Source organism: Sebastes fasciatus, chromosome 6, assembly GCF_043250625.1.
Source record: "Sebastes fasciatus isolate fSebFas1 chromosome 6, fSebFas1.pri, whole genome shotgun sequence".
NCBI lineage: Eukaryota > Metazoa > Chordata > Actinopteri > Perciformes > Sebastidae > Sebastes > Sebastes fasciatus.
In genome coordinates this window covers 6,830,559-6,854,694 of record NC_133800.1, presented here as the reverse complement: position 1 = coordinate 6,854,694, position 24,136 = coordinate 6,830,559, and the positions used below count along the sequence as shown (strand labels likewise).

Genomic DNA, 24,136 nt, shown 5'->3' with positions numbered 1-24,136 from the left:
AATACTCTATACTCTTTGTACTCAGGGCTCGCTTGCCTCAGTTCACTCTGTAACTGTGCTCGTGAGTCCATCTGCAGGTGCTTCTATTAAATTTACTTGAAAGACAGGTTGTGACCACAGTTTGTGTCTTGTTTTTACAGAAACTGCCACCACAATACTTTAAGCACATTCTGCTTTTAATACTAATATTACTGAAGTGTTAGTTGCATGGAGTCTTTTTATATTCCAGCCTTGTTATATTTTCTTATTAAGTAGGGTCTAATAAAAAAAAATTAATTGCAGACTTGATGGTTTATTCGAAAGTGAGAGACTTGTGGGTTTTTATTAATGTTTTACTAACAACTATAACTAAATTTTTACCAAAAAGAAAAGATATATATCAACCGAAGTGATTTTTCACAACCTAGCAACTCAAAACTTGTTCTCATTAATGGCTTGTGACTGATCTATAAAACATTAGTAAATTATTATTTAACCATTAGTAAAGCCATTAGTTACTAAAGGTGCCTTATAAGAAAGTGGTACCAAAAGAACATTCAGTGTAGTAAAACCACCACATTTAACCACAGCGGCACTGATGACAGTTAGATCCCAATAATGGAAAAGTCGAAAGCAACATAATGCAAAAGACCAAAAAAAAAAGATTCAATTATTCTGCAGCCTAATGGAACAAAGTTGATCTTAATTGCAAAACAGCAATTTGTGTTACATTCGAGTACATTACACAACACCGACTCAAGTAGCAGGTGTGTGCTTTAATCATGTGTGTGTGCTTTGCCTCTGTTTGTCTAGCTCACTGCCTCTCCATTTGTTTTGTGAATTAGATATAGACACACTCGGAGACACATGCACGTGCACACATGCACACAAACCATTTATCACCTGCCCGAGACCCTGAATTATTATCTCTCTGGTTCAAGGTCAAGGAGATGCAGCAGGTAAATTGAAGTCTGAGAGGTCAGCGCGGTTTGATCTCTCTGTTTCTTCGTATACTCCTTTTGGAGAGAGAAAGCCAGGAAAAGGACTGGTGTTCTTTCTTTTTTCACGACGGTGATGATAAAGACATTACCTTGATTCGTCTCGGACAGGCCTTGTCTCTCCTCAGTTACGTCTATAACCTCATCCCCTCTGACCCGTGTCACTTCCTGCTGTCCAACAGGAAGTAGTCCCCTTGGCTCACCTCTGCACATGTTGTCACACCAGAATGTCACAGCTACTCAAACATCACTCCACCTTGTTGACAGTTATGTGAGTGTGTGAATATACACAGCGGAGACAGTTAAGGTAGTCAGGGCTCGTCTGTTTGTCTATTGCTGTGATGTTACTGTGCAGAGGAGGATATTACCCTCATTACCTCGTGATGAAGAGCTCAGTAGATGGTCATATCACTGATTTATCCTGCCCGCTTTGTCTGTGTGACTGATGGCGTTGTACACACAGGCCAATCCCTCATCAAACTATTCAGTCTTTGACAGATTGGGCTTTATAAATGAACCAAACATGTTCAGGAAGATTAAATCGCCTTTACAAAACCATTTTAATTGAGTCATCTGTATGTTTTGATTTCATCCTCTGGATGTAGATTTCCATCTCATGGCTTTGTTAAACCACACATATGAAAACACAGTTCTGCTATGCTCTCTTCACCCTTCCTCCAACCTCTTATTACTTTTTCTTTGCCTCTTTTTCTTGCTCCCTCTCATCACCGTCCCCTGCTCTGTGTATCTCCAAATGTGCATGTGTTGCATGCTTTGTGTGTGTGTGTGTGTGTGTGTGTGTGTGTGTGTGTGTGTGTGTATTCACCGGGCACATGGCTGCACGCACGTGTGTATTTGTACTCGGCGAGCACTGTGCGTGTGTGTGTGTGTGTGCGTGTGTGTGTGTGTGTGTGTGTGTGTGTGTGTGTGTGTGTGTGTGTGTGTGTGTGTAAGGGGGGGGCAGAGCAGCCAGCTGGGTTGGAGGGGTAATAAAGAAGGAGAATCAATAGGCCATGCAGTAGAGCCAAGGTGCTGCCATTTATCACACCGCCTCCATGACTTCCATCATTCATCATGCCCAATGAGGCAGCAAATAGGAAAATGACTATTTGTATCAAACACATCTGCACTCATCCACTGAGGTATTTTATTCCCATTAACTCAAAGAGTAGAATACGCCAGTTTCAGCTGCTGCTGTTGTTGTTGCTGCTGTGTTTGTGTGTGTGTGTGTGATTTCTATTTGTTCAGGCTTGTAGTTGTAGATTCATTGGGAACACATTCATGGCTGCTGTTGTTTTTTCCTGGAAAAAAAGAAAACGAATGTGTGCTGTGAGCCCTCCAATCCCTGTGTTGAGGTGTTTAGCCTCCATCTCCCTCTCTCTCTCTCTCTCCCTCCTTCTCTCTCTCTCTTTTGACCTGCTCTCTCCTTTACTCCACATTCCTTCTTGTTTCCAAATCTTCCTCTTTCTGAGCCGATGGAGTGATGGTGCGAATAATATCTCACGGCTGTAAGGAGCCATTACATTAAGCTCGCCTTTCATTTTCACCTATAAATTAGCGGCGACACTGGTCTGCCCAGGGGTTGAGGTGTATATCTGTATGTGTGTGTAGCCTGTAGGGCTGTGGGGTGTAGAGGGGTGGACTGTGGTCATTATGGTCTAATATCCCATGAAATGGTGAAATTATTATGCAGCCTATTTTATGAGCTGCCTGCGAATATTAAAGAAGGATATTTTGTGTGATGTCCCTCCCATAAATCAACGTGATTGTGTTTGTTTTTGGCTTGCTTTCTTCCCTCTTAATAAAACCACGGTCGCAGTAATTCAGGGTCTCTGCTGACGGACTCAATCCAAATTTTTCTTTCCAGGAGCCAAATGTTCAAATAACTGCTGTTTGGTAAAAACCTTATACTGTATACCGGTAGCTTAAACGTGACCTATTCACAAGCTACAACTTTGTTTTGAAAGAATTTTCCACATTATACTGCTATTAAGAAGAAATCATTTAACAATAGAGCTGCGACAATTAGTCGATTGGGCAGAAAATTAATCATCGTTTCAGTCATTTATGAAATCAAATTGCCAAATATTCTATTTTTTTCTAGCTTCTTAAATTTGACTAAATTTGATGATCACTATAGGTTGAATGTATTTGGGTTTTAAACTGTTGGTCAGACAGATATTGTGATGAGAAAAAAAAAATTCTTTACCATTTTTTTACATTTTGTAGACCAATCAATTAATTGGTTAATTAAAAAGATAATCAGCAGATTAATTAATGATAAAAAATCATTGTTGGTTACATTAAAAAGTTGAATGTTGGCTCAGTTAAGCACTCACTTCCATTCTCAAAATATTTCAATTATAAGTATACAATTTATACACATTTTTATACAGTACATGCACACAAAAAGGAAAAATATATAAGTTGACACATTTATATTCAAGTGTTATCATTCCTGTAAAAACAAAGCAAGCCATTCTTGGAAAAGTGGCAAAGAAACAGCCTATAGACACACACAAGCAGACTTGGCGTGGTGAGATAAGACTATACTAATCTTCATTGCTGTGGCTTTGAAGGAGAGTGTAATGTACCAAGGTCACTTAACACATCTATCTCTGAGACATTCATCAGTGCTCTTAGCGTCTCTCTTTTACTGCTGTCTGATCTACGGCTCTCAGCGGGCTGAAGCCCTCACATGAGGAGGACACACACTCCACTATCACCAGCTGGAGCCTTCATGTAATACTGTAGCTAAGAAACACCTCAGAGCTGAAGTGTATAACCGTACCTGAGGTCTTGAACTCATTTTTTAAATTCTCATTAACTTTAGAAACTAATATTTCTAATAGTGTTAATGTGTGTGAACAGGGTATTTCCTCTTTTTGTAGAGCTTATTATATTTAATAGTTGATATGCTAGAGGTGGACTGTGTAAGAGGCAACTAGGGTTAACATCATTACCTACTCACAGCCTCATAATCATTACTGATTGGACAAATTTCTAAAATTACCTTCTTTATTACCAATTACATAGAACACTTAGCTTTCTCAATATCAATCAGCACACTGTGATAATGCATAATTAAGTCTCACAGACCAATCTGGATGAATTATCTAATATAAACCTAATGACAAAATCAAAGACTTCTTAATAAAACCATACAGCCATATTGTTTGTTAACTGAAAAGATAACCGGGGCCCTCCTGCTAATGCTTAATAAATCACTGATCAGACGCCTAAAGTCAATTCCATTACATAGGTTTCATCACAAATGTATATTCTTGTTCATCTCACTGCAGTAATATTGTGCTTTTGGACTGAATATCAATCAAAATATATATTTTTAATATATATATATATATTAACTTTATTATTGACAACGCCTGGATTTCTGCAACATTTCCTGCAGAGAGTGTAACTGTAAAGCTCTCGCGTTCACCCTGAGTGCGTCTCGAGCGCACGTGGAGACGTGTCCGTGCCCGGTGCGCGCCCCCGCCCCTGCTTCCTCTGGGAGCTGAGGCAAAGTCACCGACCGCAAGGGGATGGCTTTCAGATTCATAAAATTCATAGAATTTTTCACAAATGGATGAACACAATTTCCTCCCAATTTCCTCATTATGCAAATATGCAAAATATCAAATCTAGACCAATTAGGGACCGCTACGGCTTCAATTTTACCGGTTTAAGCTGTAATTGCAGAAACCCTCAAATAATTACGCGGCTAATTGGGGATATTTGTGACAGATACAACAAATTCTCCCCACAAATTACATTTCATCCGAGGGACCACCGCGCCCCACTGAAACCCTACCGAGGCCTAATTTCTCTTACATAATGAAAGGAACTGAAAACTTGTTATCACATTTGAGCACTGCGCTGCTTTGTAATGTGGAATGATCAAACAAATTAAGCTGAAATTCATACATATTTCTCTAATCTCTTTCAAAGGCACTTTATTTGTAAAGGAAATAACTCCGGGTCGTTCCAATAAGAGCCATAATAGGCAGTTAGAGCGCGTGGAGGAGAGGCAGGGTGCGTGCACAGGACGTCGGCATCTCCACATGCACCAGAGGGGAAAACACGCGCATCTCCAGATGCATGAGGAGGAAAACACGCTCAGTCACCTTCAAAACTTCAGCGGCTTCGCGCATGTTGGGAAGGTTTTTGCTGGAGCTCTGGTTCATCTTCTGTCTCTCCTCCGGGATGCATCACCTCCTCACAGGTGACCCTGTCCCAAGGTCACCAGGCCATCTGTGGACTACGCACATACACGTGCACGCTCACGTATGTCAATACACACGCACATACACGGTCCATAAACGGCCCTGGCGCTGAAATGGAGCTGCTCTATGTAAACAGGCCGCGCGCCGGCGAAGCAGAACTGCGCCTATTTGTCAGAAAGGCTCATAAATACGATCGCTCCTGATATCTCCATCTCTGCGTCCAGCAGGACACTTTACAAATGGAGAGAGACAAAGAGGGAAAAGCTCCAGTATTTGTTTTCCAATTTATTTACGCAAAGTATTATTGTAAAAATAAAGGTAAATGCAATGTATTTATTATTATTTACGCAAAATGTTATTGTAAAAATAAAGGTAAATGCAATGTATTTATTATTATTTTATTATTTTATTATTTATTATTTTAGTATTTATTATTTATTTAAAATCTGTGTAATTTATTTCTACTAGCCTTCATGTTTGGGATTATGAATTAGAATAACAACCTTTAAAATTGTCTATAAAAGTACTGGTTTGATTATGAAAATGCCTGCTATAGTGAAATTTCTGTTAGATAATATTTACAGTGTGTGTTTTAACCTATAGCCCCAGCTTTTTTTCCCCCCTCACACATTTTCACACTTTACAACATCTAATTTCAAATTTCCCAGTGGTCGCTTCATTTTGCAAATGATTGCAGTTAAATAAGACGAAAAGCCCAGTATCATTTATAACAACAACGGGTTCATCAGTCATATCTCTTAAATTTACAGGAGCCACTTTGTGCAGGTGTAATCATTTTGTCAGCCAATCATTGCAGGTGCCTCCTAACCTTTAAAAAGTGCCATGATTTCTCTCCAGTTTGTGCTATCAATCATTTTGTTAGAGAACGTGTCACTTTTGTGGGCTGCTGGATATCTCATTTTGTTGTGGGGGAAATCCCTCTTCAGTTATGTGATAATAAAAACGACCTATCTGTTTGAAATACAGGCTGTGTGCTTACACATCAACTGCGTTGTTTACACAAAAAGAAAACAAGAAGGTGTGTGTGTGCGTGTCTGAGTGTGTGCATTGGTTCATACAGTAGGCTATATACTGTATATAAATTCATGCAGGTGTGATTGATGAAAGGACAAAGTGTTAGCACCGGGGACAGGAAGTGGACCCGGCCCGGGAAGACTGAGGTGTGCTCTGTTTCTGTCACATGGAAACCCAATTCATCCCTCCATCCCTCCATCCCTCCATCCACCCCTCCACGCACATTCCCACAGCACCGCAGTCTATTTCAGTCTGTTTGTATGAGTAATCCGCTGACCTCTCTCTCTCTCTCTCTCTCTCTCTCTCTCTCTCTCTCTCTCTCTCTCTCTCTCTCTCTCTCACCCCTCAGTCAGACCCGTTTATGCTGTGATTTTCTGGACACGACCGTCACTGACACCGGATAGATGAGGCTAATCTCAGCCGCAGGCAGACTGTCAGACAGCTTTGCTGAGGCTCTGGGTATAAAATGGCGCTCGGCTGCCCTGTTTTTCTTCTTCTATCTCTCTCTCTCCCTTCTTTCTTTCTGTCTGTCAGTCATACAAACACATGTGCGATGGCATGCAATGAGAACCTGCAATGAAGACCAACTCACTCAAAATGTTTAGCTATTGTTGAAACTACTATTCTTATTCTCAACACTGGATCAACACCTCTGACACAGTGTCAACTGAGGGTGTAAAATATCAAATAAAATATCGCGATATTATGTTTTGTGATACTGTTTCGATTTTCAAAATATCGATTTTTAATGAATAGTTTACATGCATAGATTAACTCAGTCAATACTTTATTTAAAGGTCCCATATTGTAAAAAGTGTATTCAGAAATTGCGCTTTTGAAACAAGCTGTTAGGATTTTTGTCCATTTGTGATGTCACAAATATACAATATATAGATCATTACACGGTTTTAAACATAAACTTTCTAAATGTGTCCCAGTTTATTTCTTGTTGCAGTGTATGTAAATAACATCAGCTGACGGGAAGTAAACATGGACCCAAACTGTTGCCAAGCAATGCAATTATGTTGCAATTCCGTTGAAATGTGCTAAAACGGAGCGTTTCAGACAGAGGGTAAATGCAGGTATATTCAGGCAGATAGTATGAGGAAAATAAAGTTTTTTTTGAACATTACAGCATGTAAACATGTTCTAGTAGAAACCCAAAATAGTATTAACCTGTAAATGAGCAAGTTATGGGGCCTTTAATTTGCAAATATGCCTTCTCAAAGTAGTGATGTGTATGGTGGTGTGTTCTTTATATGACAGTTTATTCAAAATTATATTTTTAAAAAATCACAATGTATCGCATTGCTTACAGTATGAGAATATATTGAATTGTATATCATATCGCCAGATTCTTGCCAATACGCAGCCCTCTAGTGTCAACAGTGACAACAATTAATACTAAAGTTTCACAAATGCTGGATTTATTACACGGCTGCTGTAAATGACATTATATTGTGCAGCGGTTTCTAAACACTTGCAACAATGTGTGCATGCAACACCTAAGTGTGTGTCTATATATGAGGCTGTGTCATGTGATAGGCCTCTGTGTATGTGCGTGTGTGCGTGTGTGCATGGCACCGTTTGTGTATGCATGTGAGTGGGTGTGCGCGCGTCCTCTCTAATGCCCTGTTAATTGCTAGACAGTGTTCCCACACACACCTCTACTAATGTACCGCTTGCTATTCAGTCTGCGGCCTGAGCCTTCCTCCTCCCTCTCCCTTCGGTACGGATTGTTCCGTTACAATAGCAGCCTCGTTCACTGATTAGCTCACCTCGACAGAATTGCGATCAGGTTTCCCGTAAGATGAAGTGCACAATAATTACGAGAATTCAGAAATGGAAGAGATGCAAAGACATTTTCATAGGGGTCCGCACAGTGTCGGTTACAGGGTTATTATAGGGTTATTATAGGGGGTTTCAGTGACCTGCAGCTTCAGCACCTTGGACAGCTCCTTTGCTGCGGGCTCAGCTCAGGTGGTGCTGAAAGGAAAGCACTCTCCTCTCTTCTTCTTCTTCTAAGCCTCGAAGTCTTCTAGTTTTCTTTAATCACGACAATTAGAGCCAATATTTTCCCGCGGACCCTGACAGACGTTGCTTGTAAGTCTCTTTTCTCTCGGAGCGTGCCGCCACTCTCATTACAGCCGCTGATTAAAGCATAGATTAGCCAGCAGTGGCCCTGCGCGCTCCTCACCAACAGCTCGCTCAATATCAATTAGAGGCTGCGCCAAAAGCAGCATGTCCACCGGCGGCCTCTCCGTCTCCTCCTGCTTCTAGAGCTCTCTCACTGCGCTTTGAAAAATACTGGCCTGGTAATAATAAAATAGAAAGGAAAATAGAGCAGGGTATAGAGGGGTTGGTGGGGGGGTGTAGTGATCATCAACCGTGAGGGAGAAATGAGAAAGGACAGTTAAGGCTGATGGAGCCTCAGCTATATACTCCAAGTGATGTAGGTCCGTTTTAAACGTATGCAGCCGCACATCTGGCTGATATCTTTAAACCGTGGCCGCGGGCTCGCGCACCTCCAGAGGTTCAAATCAAGAGGCGAAATAAAGGAAAAGTCACTTAGGCCTATTAGTCAGGGCAGTGTAGCCTACCTCTGCGGAGTTCATTTTGGAAATAATGAATAGTATGTGTGGATACGGAATGAAAAGCCTTTCAACCCAGCATCAGTAGGTCGTTCCGGCTTAGAGAGAATTAATTCACATTCCTCCTCTTCTCTGACCTCCTTGCCTCGGTGTAGAAATGAGGCTAATAGCGTCTGATTTCATTTATTGACTACATTAGTGGAGATATTTCTGTCCAAATGTATTGATTCCATATCTAATATACCTATATATTTTTTTAGAGGACTGAAAATGAGTTAGATATAATAGGCCCCCACTCAGTTCAATTAGGCTTAAATTACATTTGTGTTAATGGTGGTTTCTTTATTTTTGTAGCACTGGAAACAATTTGTGAGTAAGATAGTTAACTGTTGTGAATTGTCTTTGTGGAGTTAATATGATGGCATTGCCTTTGCAATAATTGATCAATCACAGTGGCTCAACACCAGACAAATAATTCAGCCTAGTTTGGATCATTTAAAAGAAAATATTGATGAATTTAATCTCCCATGCCTATCACATCGTTTATGACTGGAATACATTGTTGAGGGGTCACTGTGTGAAATTCTCAAATATAATTGACTGTCATGCAACAGCAGAAAGCCTTGATTGGCTCTTTACCACCGACGTCCCCGACTTATTTATCCACAATAACCATCACGTGGTAAATACAGTGATGCCCCCCCTCCTGTAACCTTCGGTGTCCACTAACAGACAGCCTGTCCAATTAAAAGTGGCCATCGATTATAGATAGCTGCCTGCTGGCATATGAGGGAGACAACGTTGGATGCTATGCCACTGCCAATACAGGCCCCAGTTAGCCATGAACTAACCAGAGCTGACACCAGCATATTAGATGTGGACTGGGTTAATTCACCTGCAGTTGGCCCCTGTGTTGGCTCTATAGCGCGCTGGTTTACCTGCCCAGTCTAAATGCTGATCATTAAGTTGCTTCCAGCAGCCATAATTGGTGCAGAGGGGCTCATATCATTGATTAAAAAGGAAGGCTGATATCCTTCCCCCTTTTTTTCTCCCACAGCAGTCGGGCTGGAGAGGTTTTTAAGATCAAATCACTGAGCAATATTTCATGCTGCCATTTCTACATGGTTTATATCTAATGGCATTTTGTCATTTTAGTTTTTTTTTAATATGATTTCAGATCGAGCAAACGTGTCACACACCTTTAAATAAAAAAAAGTATTAGTTAATGGCGTGAGGCTGTGAGAATATGACAGCCTTAATTTGTATGTATGTGCTGAAATGGGCCCTTGGCTCCTAGTTATCCCTTGTTATTGTGTGTGAAAGCCTCTGAACCTAATTCCAATTTTTTCCCCTTCTCCTATTTTCCAGCAAGCTGCTTTTCCATTAACTTTGGGAAAACACGGTGGCAGGTCCATTTAAAAAAGCCCGAGCTCCACCCTTCCCATAAGCGCCTCAGCTCAGGAAAATAAGAAATTAAGAGCAGGGACGTTTCATCATCAGATCAGCCTCCCTGTCTGTCTGTCTATCTATCTATCTATCTATCTATCTATCTATCTATCTATCTATCCTCCATACACAGAGAGGCATCCTCCAGTGGGCGGGACAGGGGAGCTTTACCTTAGCATATGTTAACTATTACATGATGTCTTGATGGAACACAACCAAATGACTGGTAATTGACATAAAATATGACAAAGTGTTTGAGTCTTTGTGAGGAAAGCGTCTCGTATTACGGCGGATCAGCTCCGTAATGTGACTGATTAATGAAAGATCGGCCTCGCGCTCACTCAGCTGATTCTGTGAAAAATGAGTTTTGTGTTGTCATTCCGACAAGCCGGCAACCACGGCCGGAAAAGACTATTAGCCGGAATCATTATCAATAGCCATATTTTCAAACTCTATTATGGCAATCAGGCTGGAATTTATTCAATAGATTTAGTTCATTTGGTTGTAATTGATAAATAATCAAAATTTATCAATGTACTTGCACACATTTCACTAACAATCAGGGAAAACTGCCCCATTTACCAGCTGACTTGGTCCAAATTAGAGCTAAATTGATGATCAATTAATCTTGGGAGGGGTAAGCTGCGCGGTGTTTAGCAGAGAAGCAGCAGAAATGTGGCGGAGTGGATGGAGAGGAGAGAGGAGAGAGAGAGAGAGAAGAGAGGGAGGAGAGGAGAGGAGGATAAAGAGAATGGATGGATGGGAGAATGTGAAAGACGAGCTGAACTGGCTGGGTGAGTAGAAAACACGAGGAAGCTGCGAGGAGACAACAGAGAAATACAACAAGTGTGTGCGTGTGTGTGCTTTCTCCATTTATTTTATATTATATTATATTATATATAAGTTTTACTGCATTTCTTTCACATTGTTCCCATCATCACACAATAGCTCACTTTTAGGATGTGTGTTTATGTGCACTTGTATCTTTCTTTCTCTCTACAGCATATGCATTGGCCTGTGTGTGTGTGTGTGTGTGTGTGTGTGTGTGTGTGTGTGTGTGTGTGTGTGTGCGCCTCTATATGTCTCAGAGTGAGTGAGTCACACACACACTTGAAGTATCAGGTAGATCAAGTTCGGCAAGTCGGAGTGAGCAAGGTCAAAGAGACTGATCCCATTTATTCTTTAATTTGCCGAGGCATTAAATTGCATGACGTGGCTTTGCTGCAGTTTGATAATTACCAGCACATGTTTCTAATTTCAAGCTACTCAGAGACACTACTGACCCAAGTCCTCCCCTTTTATCTGGTGTTTTAGGAGCACAAGTGTGTGCAGGAGGTATAGGCTATGTGTGTGTGTTTGTGTGTGTGTGAGAATATGTTATGTGTATGTCTGTTTGCTACTCGAGTAATCACAACTTATTCTCACCATCTATTAAATCATCAATGATGTTTTACTTAATCCTCTACGTTACCACAAAGCATCTCTCTCTCTCTCTCTCTCTCTGGTTCTTTCATAATGCATTAAATATTACATCATTGTGTCATTGATCATTGGTTAGCCCTCGTTATACCTCACTTTTTGTGTTTAAAATGAGTAAAGCTGGAGATGTTTTCAGGCTGCAGTGTAGAAAAGAGTCTCATTTCAGTGTGTCTGAGGCTCGCTGGCACCTGTAATGTAAGGCACTCATTACCTTCAATGATGCATTACAGCTTCCTAATGATGGAGCCACAGTAATGGACCTAACTAATGACCGGACTTAAGAAAGAACATATTCTAATAGCTGGAGCAGAACTGGAGGGAAAGTCAAGGTGTCGGGGAGGAGAAGGAATTAGATCTGTTGGACAGCTGACTGAGGTCAGACTGTGAATACAATAGATTATTAAATATCTAGCTTCTGTTTTAAATGGGATTAAGTTGAGATAGGTATTTATGCAGGGAAATTAAATTAACACAGGTAAAAAAAAGCACATTCATTCACTGCTGCCAGTATAATGAAAACATACAGCGCTCATGACCAAGTGGAGTCAAGCTTTTATCAGAATTGTATTGCAAACCTCAGTAGATGCTCTCAGCCAATAAGCTGTCAAAACACATTTCAGAGGAGATTTGTTTTGCTGTCGGCCTTAAACCCTGAATTTCCAAAATGTCCAGTTTTCAGACAGAAAGAAAAACAACTTTGATTTCAAATTGATCACCACACATTTGAAGGATTTAATTCAGTTTCAAAGGTGTAGAAATGTGTCACCATAGACCTTTTTAAACTTGACAACATAAACATTATAAATGGGCCCAATGTATTTCCTGTTGCAATGCTTGTTAATGCTTAATAACTTTGACCAAAGCTGTCTCCCTAGCAACAGAATGGCAATGAAAAGGTCTATAGATATCCTATAAATTAAACTACATTTGGGAAATTACAAAAAAAAATTTGCAGGTCCAGCTTCAGTGATATAACTTATTATACTCTATGATTTGGGTATATATATACATGCATATTAACCACCAGCATCAGCAGCCCCGCTAGTCCTTTTGTTGTTGGGACTTCCAGTGACTGTGTGTGACGTTCAGGGCCGCCACCTTTTAGTCAATTAGGTGACTAATCAAACGTTAAATTCTCTTAATCGTCTAAGAGAATTATAGCTGAATAGTCAATATTTATGGTCTCTTTGTGGAGAACGAGCTATTATTAGTCATTAAATCATCACAACAGCACACACATGGTACAGTTTTATCCCCTTTTGCATTCACCTGGAAAGGAAACCAGGATTGTTGTGGTTATATTGAGAGTTTAAGTGGAGATGTGTGTATTTCTGATATATGAGGCTGTGTAAAGTGGTGATAAATTTACTATGGGGTCTTTTGGGAGCATGGAGGAAAACAAACCTCCTGATTTTTCCTCTAAAATCCACAGTAGATGTCTGAGAGCTACAGAAGTCCACCCTATATAACATACATGGGCAAGTGATGCTGTGTAATCATTAATGCACATTTCGTTGGAGAAGTTGAACCAGTAAACATGTTGAAACATTCCACCTTTATGATTAATATTGACTGGCATGAGGTGCTGAACTTAATGCAGATGAAGCACACATGCCTTCAACTTTATATTGTTGTTCACTCCGGCTGTTTCTCTTCATTACAAAATGATCCTAAACATAGAACACCTGAAGAGTAATGAGACATTTTTAAAGCTGCTGCTGCTGCAGAGACTCTGAACACCACTGCGTTAATGACACCTATTGTGACTTTCATTGCTATTTTAATAACCACCACCACCAAGCACACGCGCGCACGCACTCACGCCGCCACCACACCGCGCGCTCTGCGTGCCACACGCCTCCTCTTCCTCATTAAGGAAATGGCTCTTCTTTTGCTGATTATTTTATTTGAAGGCGTGATTACCGTTCTGTCCAGCAGATCACGCAGTAACGGAGAGCAGGCGGAGAGCAGGCGGAGGGCAGGGGGCCTAATTGGGGCATGAGATGCGCCGGGTGGTGCAGCCTGCAGGCTGGGTGGCCGGAGAAGAGGAGCCTCTAATGGGTTTGTGTCTGTGGCTCTCTCTGCATCTCTGCATCTTTCTCAGGCTCGGATGCAACGCACTTATCGGTCTCCTTATTCCTCTGGCTGTCATGAAATCACCTGCACAAAACTACTAGTGTGAGATTTGTTATAGAGCCGTTTCTGCAGATTGTAAATCGATTTTTCCTTTAAGATTTCTATAACTGAGTGAATGCAGATGCGTAATACAGATGCAATAGGCCTGAGCATGAGAAACCAGCAGCTGGTCCATGTTCCACTGTTGGTTGTGGTTGTAAAGGATCTCATCCCTGCAGCATCTGCCTTCTGTTACTTGTATTATTTTTAACCTGTTCTGCAAAAAAGGGCCCACACATATGAGCAATGGATTTAACGCAGTTTGATTGCTAAAAAAAGCGCGGAGAGGGTGGACACGGAATTCTTGATCTTCGAAATTGCTCTACAAAATTGCATTTGTTTTTGGTGCGCTTCCATTAAAAGTGTCTCCTCGCGTGTAAACAGCCGTTCCGCACTCAGATGCGCCGCATTAACCCGCGGGAGGATTGTATGTGAGTGTGTTTTTTACTGGGGAAGATTGATGCGGTCCAGTTAGGGAGGCTGAGTGAGACATAGACCCATTTCAAGTGGGTTCCTCTTATTACAGCAATAAGTTACAGGCTGAGGATCGGACAGCTGAGGGGATGTCTGCTCATCCGGGCTGCTTTCACTGCAACACAACCACAATATCAATATTTATCGTTCAGATATAGTCAACAATAACTACACGTGCCTTATGTTATGTAAATAGGACGTCCATATTAATGATTTAGATTTTTTTTTGCATTGTTCTTTAAAGCTATGCATATTTTCAAGAATAATAATCCAATATTTTTTTTTAAAATAAAATAAAAATCTGTATGATAATTATTTATCTGGTCTATATTTTTCTATAGAAATAAAACAGGAAATAAAGAAGAATTACTATACCCAACATGATTTTTAATACTACTACTAATAACAACAACAAAAATAATGTTTAAAAAAAAAAACCTAAGATAATGAATTAATTATAATTAAATTAATGCAATGTATTATTACACTCACTTAATTCGTAATTTAAATAACTATCATAAATTAATATTTGTATTAATGCACAAGAGCTAGTATTTTAGCAAAAAATAAAATATAATAATAATGTAAAAAAAAATGATCTCTGACCTTAATGAGTTAATTTCAACAATGAAGTTTTTATTTATTTATTTTTCGTATTCCATCAGTTGTCTTCATGTTCACTCTAATTGGAAATCAAACAGCTTCCAGAGCATACAGACCGTCTCTCCTGGCTCAAGCCCTTCACAAACGCAGGGTTGGCCTTACAAACTCGCAACACAGACCCTCTCCTCTCCTCTCTCCTCTCCTCTCTCCTGGTCTCTACACGTCTGAATCAAACGGATCGAGCCTCTGCTGCTGCTGCTGCTGCTGCTGCTGCTGCTGCTGCTGCTGCTGCTGCTGCTGCTGCTGCTGATTGCTTCTCCTGAACCTTCGGGAGCTGCTCACAGCTTTCCTCATCTCAGTGGACCATGCACCACCAGTCCATTTCCACAGGTTTTCACGCTGTGCCACATCAGGCTATACTTCCCCACGTCCCGGCAGATTGCGGTTGAGGAGCATAAAAGATGAGCTGCCTGTATGTGTTGCAGGAGGAGAGAGAAAGATGGAGAGAGAGAGAGAGAGAGAGAGAGAAAAAGAGAGAGAGGTATACTCGCTCGGACGCCTCCTTTGTGCGGCTGCAAAGCACCCTGTTTAGTCCCAGGCTGGTGGTCCATTCAGCGGCTTCACCCTGACATCTGCCAAAAGCCCTCTCTATAGCAGCAGCACTGTCTGGAGCAGTGCGAGCAGGGCGCAGATCAATGGCTGTCCTGTTAATTGTATAATAGACCTACTTATGGACCTCTGCTAAAGGGGGCACAATCGTTTAGGGTCCACCACGTCTGAGTCTGTTTGAACCAAACAGGCCTAAATACCTTTAATTGCGCACGCGGTGATGAAAAGTCGATGGGAGTTAAAGCGGCCGATCACTAACGGAGCTTAAATCCATCTGTACTCGTTTATTTATTTATTTCCTCGATTTGTCTCCACAAATCACCTGCCATGGGGGAATGGGAGCGATATTCGTTTTGTTTGTGATCCAAGGACGGGATGGAAGTGCATGTGGGGCTCTGAGAAGAGGAGAGGAGAGGAGAGGAGAGGAGAGGAGAGGAGAGGAGAGGAGAGGAGAGGAGAGGAGGGGAGAGAGGAGAGGAGAGGACAGGAGAGGAGAGGAGAGGAGAGGAGAGGAGAGGAGAGGAGAGGAGAGGAGAGGAGAGGACAGGACAGGACAGGACAGGACAGGACAGGACAGGACAGGACAGGACAGGACAGGACAGGAGAGGAGAGGAGAGGAGAGGAGAGGAGAGGAGAGGAGAGGAGAGGAGAGGAGAGGAGAGGAGGGGAGGCCTGGCGTTATAAGGCTCCTCACCTCCTACATGTTTGGATTTTATATGACTAAAGTCCACACTGTGATCTGTACAGAATACACCCAGTCTGTTATCCCTGTCAATAAGAAATGAAACAGAATTTCATATAAATATACAATGAGTTATCAGCCAGAAATGTGTTTTCATTTATAGATGTTTTTGGGGGAAATGACTCTCCCCTCTCTGAAGTAGGGTTACTCTCTGTAATCGGGCTAATTGACACAGTCCAGTGATTTGAAAATTGAGATTTTGATATGGCTAATTATTTAATGGCAATATATTTTCTGGCTCAAATAACCGTGCGCTCCTGTCTCCTGCATGGAGCAATAAATAAATAAAAGCAGCCCTTGCAATGAGCTTACCTGCAGTATTTTACACATTATATCCATCTCCAAACATGGAGTCCTGTCATGGCACACAACGCTTATATGAGATTAAACAAACACATTAAGATGTTTAACGTGGAATAATTTGAGCATGAAAAGCTAATAAATCAGAGGACGGAATGGCAGAGGATTGAATTGAATTGTAGGGTTTCGTGCGCGTTTTGGGATTTGTGCGCGCGCGCTGCCTGCGTGCGTGCGTGCGTATATGTGTGTTAAAAAAAAAAAAAAGAAAGAAAGAAGAGAGGGGGGAGTCACGTCTCTGACATTTCCCAGCTCCTGCTCTGATTGGCTCTTATTTGAGGAAGCTCACGGGTTCTTTCAACTAATAAGCGCCTCCCCGTCGCTCTAAAGGACATTATAATGCAAGGGACCTCCTTTTTTAACCACAAACCGAATTTTTGTTCATTTAGACGATATATACTTTTTAAATTGCCCAAAGTTGTGGGATTTTTTTGGAGCGCGTTTCACCCTGGAGCGGTACGCCATGCTCTCTCACGCCGACCTCCTGGATGCTCGGCTCGGTGAGTTATCCTCGCTAAACTCCGGCCCTAAACTCCAGTGTAAGATATCCAACTTCTTATTCATCCTTGTGAAGTGATAGATAGACTGTGTGCTTAATTGTGTTAACAGCTAAGTGGTTTATGGTTGCTTGAAGAAGCAATTCTTTACAGTAATTTATCAGGAATGATCTGACAGCAGAAATTATGGTGTAAAAATTACGAGCTATATTGAGTTTATTTGTTGTACTCTTTGAATTAATGTGTGTCTGTTGTCATAAAGAAGCAAAGCTATTTTCATGTAACTCTCATTTTAAAGACGCTGTGAGGTTTGCCATGTATTTACTCTCCTCCTCATCCTCATCCTCATCCTCTCAGGGATGAAGGATGCTGCAGAGTTGCTCGGACACCGAGAGGCTCTGAAGTGCCGGCTGGGTGGAGGGGTGCCGGATCAGGGGCATCCAGGAGACATGGCCCCTGGGTCGGACTCTGTAGAGGGAACCACCCTGCTGCCGGGAGAAGACATCGCCTCTGTGGGATCCAACTCTGCCGGCATGCCGGTGAACGGGAAGGATCAGGAGAAGCAGCAGCAGCAGCAGCAGCCGCAGCAGAGCTCCAGTCAGTCCGCCAGCCAGAAACAGAAGCGGCACCGGACGCGCTTCACTCCGGCGCAGCTCAACGAGCTGGAGAGGAGCTTCGCCAAAACACACTACCCGGACATCTTCATGAGGGAGGAGCTGGCGCTGAGGATCGGCCTCACCGAGTCCAGAGTTCAGGTAAACACATGTGCAATGTGGATTTAAAAAGGATGCGAACACGTGGCGTGGTGTGGAAGGGTGCGGCTCTGGGTCCAGATGTTATCTTGTATTGTTTTTCAGCCAGATGTAAATGTCCCCAAATTCATTCTTTAAATTCATCTGGAGTGCAAAATAGGATAGATTTACGTCAGGAGAGGATTCAGGATCAATGCTCTCTCTGTGCGTTTTGTAGATAGTTTGGTCAATTCTAATATTTTGTAATTTACCATAATGTATTTTTATTGTGTATTTGTCACTGGTCTTCTAGTGCCCATAAATGTTGTGCCCATTAGTTGTAGGCTACAACACTCAATATACTCACATGAAAAAGCACTGTGTATGGGAGAGATAGATTCGTTGTATTCTGATAATATCCAATAGTCCAATAATAATTGTAAATAAAAATATACCAACTCAAGCCTAATTTAATTTAATTATATAATTCAAATATCCCATGAATTGTTTAAGTTTAGCGTGATAGGAAGCAATATTTAATTCTAAGAAGCCGAGTCCCATCTAATATAATAAGTGTCTCTGTCCAAGGTGCTGAAACATTTCTCACTTGCGGATAAAGAGCAAGAATCCGGTGCTCATATATTTAAAAGAAATATTCAGATGGCTTTTACGCATTTCAGAAAATCGTTTATATGGACACCTGTGGTGACTGTGCCCGGAAATATTGAAATAGGGGGCGTGAAAGTTCGTCATTTATTTCTTTACATTTGGCTAATTTTAGTTTATTTTGGCTTTGATAATGATTTTCATATATATATATAAAACCATAACAAATATAGGGAGTTACCCTGGCCAAAATAATGCCTAAGATATTATAGAGAACATATTTTAAAATTTCCTTCACAAAATATGACAAGAAAAATATATTTAGAATATCATTTGTGTGGCAAATAGGTGTTGTACTTAGTGATGACATTTATAATTGTATTTTATATTTTGGGAAATTGAACATATGATCCATTTTTTTAAAAACAATTTAAAACGGCCAACACATGCAGTGCTTATTTTTTGAACAAGCATGGAGGAACATAGCAGGCTCTAATAAACCAAACACATTATCAACCAATTTCAGTCTTATTTATAACAGTGAACGGGTTATTAACCAGTGATGTGAAATTCATGCAAATGATCCCAGTGAAAGCAATAAAACCAGTATAATCATTAGTCACCTTAATAATCAATTCTTTATTCTATAACTGGTGCAGTATGCAGGATCCTCTAACCTCGCGGTGCTGCGGGTCGGCTCGTGCTCGCTGTTGGTAAACATTAGTGCATGGTCTCTTGCAGCCTTTAGTGTGGGCGTGTTGGCCCCGCGTGCGTGCGTGCCTCCACACAGCCGCTCCTTTTTAAAATGCTCTATCAGCGACGTCTTAATAGGACTCAAGAATATATTGTACTTTTTTAATGGAATGAGAAATTGCATTTTCTTTCCCCCCCTGAGTGTAATGGGTTTGGGCGACGTTTCACGGATGGCTGAGCGGAATGAGAGCGAGATTTCACTTTTAATACGGAGGCATCGACTCACGGCCTCGCGCGAGCATTAATCACGCCCGAGGACGATGAAATCTTTATAAAGCCCGACGGGGACGCGCATAAGGTTTTTTTTTTTTTTTAAAGCTAGGTCTTGTGTTTGTGGTTGTGCGTGTGGATGAGTAGGTTTTATATTTACGTGGATTGTGTACAGTAATGCGGTCCATTTGTATTTAAGTCCACACAATATTTAGGGGCAATTTTCAGTTAATCTGCTTGTAAAGATGTTAGAAAGATAAATAGTTCGGCTCACTGCTGCGGAACACCAGTAATAAACCCTCCTGTGTTTGTATACAAAGCGTCTTCTGCAGGCTATTTTATTCACAATGAAATTCATAACCCTGACATCCTGACTGTTTCAGTCTCACCCATGTGCGTCTTGAAAACAGAGGGTATTATGTTGACAGCAGCCGAATGGTTGATATTTACATTAGCCTCATTTCTAAGAGGATTCCGTTAATGTTATAAATGCTACTAATGTAATTTAGAGCGATTCAGAAATTACACCTGATATTAGACAAATCCTGCCTATTAGGCTATAGTGGCAGTGAATATATTCGGATAAGAGGTCCTTAGGGCAAATGCAGAAGGTCTACATTTATGTCTTGTTAATTTCGTTTGCTCCAGCTCACCACAGACGGTCCAGGGTCAGATTCAGACCAGATAGATAAACACTGTAGCAGGGTGGATCTCTAATCTCTAACCACCTTGCACGCTATGTTTCTGTTCCCTGCATGGAATACAATTATAGAGCCCTATATATGATCCGTTTTGTTGTATTCATATTTTTAAGACCCTAATGTCTGATTGGTGCATCAAAGTTAGTCTGTGTGTGCAGAGATTTTAGTGAGATTAGCGTGCGTAAATAGTATGTTTCTCCCATGGTTACACACACACTTAGCCTACAATAAGGACATGTTTCCAACCTCCACCTTGATGCCCTTATCACAGTGTAAGGCAGGCTTTTCGCTGCCTTAACTATACACTTACTTGTTACTGAATTAAATTACTGTAGAGCTGTGGGTAAAGCAAGAGCACGAGGAGAGCTTCGTCTGAGCAACAGGATCCACTTTAATGTCTCAACTCCTCAAACCTATAGGACAATTGAACACCGATAACCAAAAGGTGGCACATCACTTCTTACTTCATATCACTCCGCCAATCTTAATCATCACTCACCTTACAAGCATGTAAGGTGCGCCATATTATATAGTTCCAGATCTAATTTAAGGAGCAGAATACAATATGTTATGTGTGTTTTTTTTCTTTTTTTTTGCTTTGATTGTTTTTTTTTGCTTTGTTGTTGTTGTTGTTGTTGTTTTTTAACTCTACTCTTTCTTTTTGTCATTATTATTATTGTTATTTCTTTTCCTGGTTTTGTTTCGGTTTTGAATGTTGAGGTTGTTTTCTCTATAGTGTACTTGATGGGTTTGTCTGTAAGCTCATCTACTTAAAAGTTGGTTTATAGACTTTTGTAATTACAAACAGTGGATCGCATATATGAAAACAGCCTTGAAAAAAAGGGAAAAAATAAAGTATATATATAAGTATATATATATATATATGTATATATATATATATATATATATTTATATATATATATATATATAAAGAAAAATAATACAATATGTATACTGTATAAAATAAATCTTTACAAAAATAAATCTAATCTTACATTAAGGAGCAGAATACAATATGTACACTGTATAAAATACATCTTTAAAAAAAATAAATCTAATCTTACATTCCTCCCCCTCTTCAGATGAAATGTCCTCATTTCAGAGTTTATGAAAAATAAATCTAATCTTACAATAGTATGTTTCTCCCATGGTTACACACACACTTAGCTATACTATAAGGACATGTTTCCAACATCCACCTTGATGCCCTTATCATAGTGTAATATAAACAGATCCTGCTCCAGACATATGTTCCTCTGATGATTCAAGGTCCCTGTCTCTCTCTCCTCTTGCAGGTCTGGTTTCAGAACCGACGCGCCAAGTGGAAGAAGCGGAAGAAGACCACCAACGTGTTCCGCTCCCCGGGCACGCTGCTCCCGGGCCCGGGCCTGCCTCAGTTCTCTGCGGCGGCCGCCATGGAGAACAGCCTGTGCTCCTTCCACGCCAACGACTCCCGCTGGGCCACCGGGATGGGGGTGTCTCAGCTGCAGCTCCCGCCGGCCCTGGGTCGCCAGCCGAGCATGCAGTCCCTGTCCCAGTGCAGTCTGGGTCCGGGTCCGCCGCCTAACTCCATGGGGCTCTCCAACGGCCTGTCCTCCAACGGCTCCGGCCTGCAGTCCCACCTCTACCAGTCGCATTTCCCCGGGATGTCGGCCTCTCTGTCCGGCCCCGGGAACGTGTCGGGCTCCCCGCAGCTGTGTAACTCCCCGGACAGTGACATGTGGAGAGGGACAAGCATTGCGTCACTGCGGCGCAAAGCTCTGGAGCACACAGTGTCCATGAGTTTCACTTAGTGACTTTACTCCTCTATCTCCTCCTAACTCCCTCTCCCAGACAGACCCTCCTTTTCTGTTTTTATTCCCGCTATTAGATCAAAACGAGAGAGCTAATCAGGCCTGAAATATGAGAACATGGAGACTGTATGTGTGACTTCATCTAAAAGAAAAAGGACAACACTGATGGACAAATGGAAGAAAAAAATATCTTGGGTTTTGGGGTTATTTATCTTGTTAATTCAAAAAGGATTTTATCAACTATTGATGATGAATACTATTGTAATGATCTCTAGACTTATAGGCCCGAATTACTTACTGAGAGCCAAACAATCGTCGTATTTACGTTTTCATTGAGTGCGTCTTTACGCACTCATGTTATTGTGTTCAGGTGAAGTTGTGTTATGTCAAACTGGTTATTTATAAGATTGGGTATATATTATATATTTTTTAACAGCCTACCACACACGCGCCATACTGTATAGGTGGGCCTATTGAAGTGGGTCTCGGGCATGCACGGTGCATGTGGATTTAAACGCTTGGATCATTTAAGGAGAAAAACGATGCCCGATCAGATCAGAAGAGCAACTTTTGTTAGACGACCTCAGTCTGCATGAGGCGGGAGCAGAAATCTGAAAAGGAAAAGAAGAAAAAAAAGAAGAAAAACAATGATCTGTCAGTAGGCCTACGCTGTTTTAGGATGTTTTGTGTAGATAAAACATTCTTGCTATGTACCCGCTGGTCTTTTTTGTGACATGTTTTAACTTATTGTATGTAATATTACTTGACACATTTCTTAAATGTTTGATCTTACATCGCAATGCACCACATTGACGGGTTTGTACCAATTTAAAATGATCAAAAACAAATAAAAGTAATTTTCAAGAATGTCAAAACCAGAATGATTCATGTCTCCATTAAGTTTAACGAGATATAATGACCATTTTCTACCAATACCTATAGGCACTTTCATATATAAATAGCCTATGTGTGACCCTCAGTATTGACCTTTACAGTTCTGGTAGGTTGTTGATGGGACTTGTAGTTTATTCGGATTATATCCATTAAAAATTAGACTTTTACTATATTTTTACCAAGTTTGTAGTGTGTGCTACTGTAGGCTTGACTATGTCATTTTGTTGCACAAACTAGTGGTCGTTGCTCAGTGGCCAGTGTGTGAGGTGACAGGGTTAAAGGGTTTATGAAGGGTGACTGGTCCCAGTGTGGCAGACAGGAGCGGTAAAGATGTCAGTGCTGGGATGTGACGGTCATTGCCTCTAACCATGACGGTCATCCCACTGAGCAGACTGGATGGACTGTAACTAAACAGGAGGAATCACAGGCCTCTCTCTCTCTGTGTGTGTGTGTGTGTGTGTGTGTGTCTATAATGTATATATAGTTTCTATATAAGTTGGCTGCTATGATCCTATACCTCACAAAGTAGATATGACACAATCAATTATAGTTGCAGCAAAACTGGACTTGTATTAATATCCAACTGGGGGTTATTATAGAAATGCCAGAGGAGATGAAAATACAGTTCTCATGGGAATGTTACAGAAATATTATGACAACTGGAATTCCAGCAGGTTTCAGCCTAACCCTATTAATAGACTATATTATACCTATCAGCCTGTTTCTGGGTCACACTCCTCTGATATCTGCAGGTTACTCCTATACATTGCATTAGGAGCCACAGGGAAGCAACAATACCATATTTGCTAAATGGCTATCTGTACATACAGTATAAAGGCTAAATAGCTCAACTTTGAGGTCATTAAAGGGGCTGTCTCAATTTTTCAGTTACAGATGGATCAGCACAGAATCACTGTATAGCTTTCACATTATTATTCACACAATTGTAAGTGCAGACAGGCCAGCAGAATCACTGGGAGTGTTTGACATGGACCCACACACATTTTAGAAAATATAATTACAGCATAACTTGAGGCAAATCTATAATAAATAGTTATACCTAGTGCTCAACATTGTACACTATAGGGCTGTTACCATATCAGATTTTCACTACACGATTATCTCGGTTAAAAGAATTCATGATAATAATATTATCATGAAATTATATTATGGAAAATTAGAAAAAAGAAATAATTCTATCATTCAAATTCATCTTTTACTTTGTTAATTGTGTGTT

The 24,136-nt window shown here is 40.9% G+C and overlaps 1 protein-coding gene across 3 annotated transcripts in view; it reads left to right on the top strand.

Moving 5' to 3' along the window:
• Window positions 1–22,891, top strand: part of LOC141768885 (homeobox protein orthopedia B-like) — a 70,087-nt gene extending 47,196 nt beyond the window's left edge. Inside the window, exons 1-3 of one of the 3 annotated variants that reach the window (XM_074637356.1) lie at window positions 16,876–17,214; window positions 17,569–17,966; window positions 21,508–22,891. In XM_074637356.1, coding sequence (XP_074493457.1) covers window positions 17,178–17,214; window positions 17,569–17,966; window positions 21,508–22,005 — 933 coding nt within the window. In that variant the 5' untranslated portion in view covers window positions 16,876–17,177 and the 3' untranslated portion in view covers window positions 22,006–22,891. Of the gene's footprint in view, window positions 1–16,875; window positions 17,254–17,568; window positions 17,967–21,507 lie in introns of those variants that run through there. The other 2 variants (XM_074637355.1, XM_074637357.1) reach the window with 2 other exon arrangements.
• The last annotated feature ends 1,245 nt before the right edge of the window (window positions 22,892–24,136 follow it).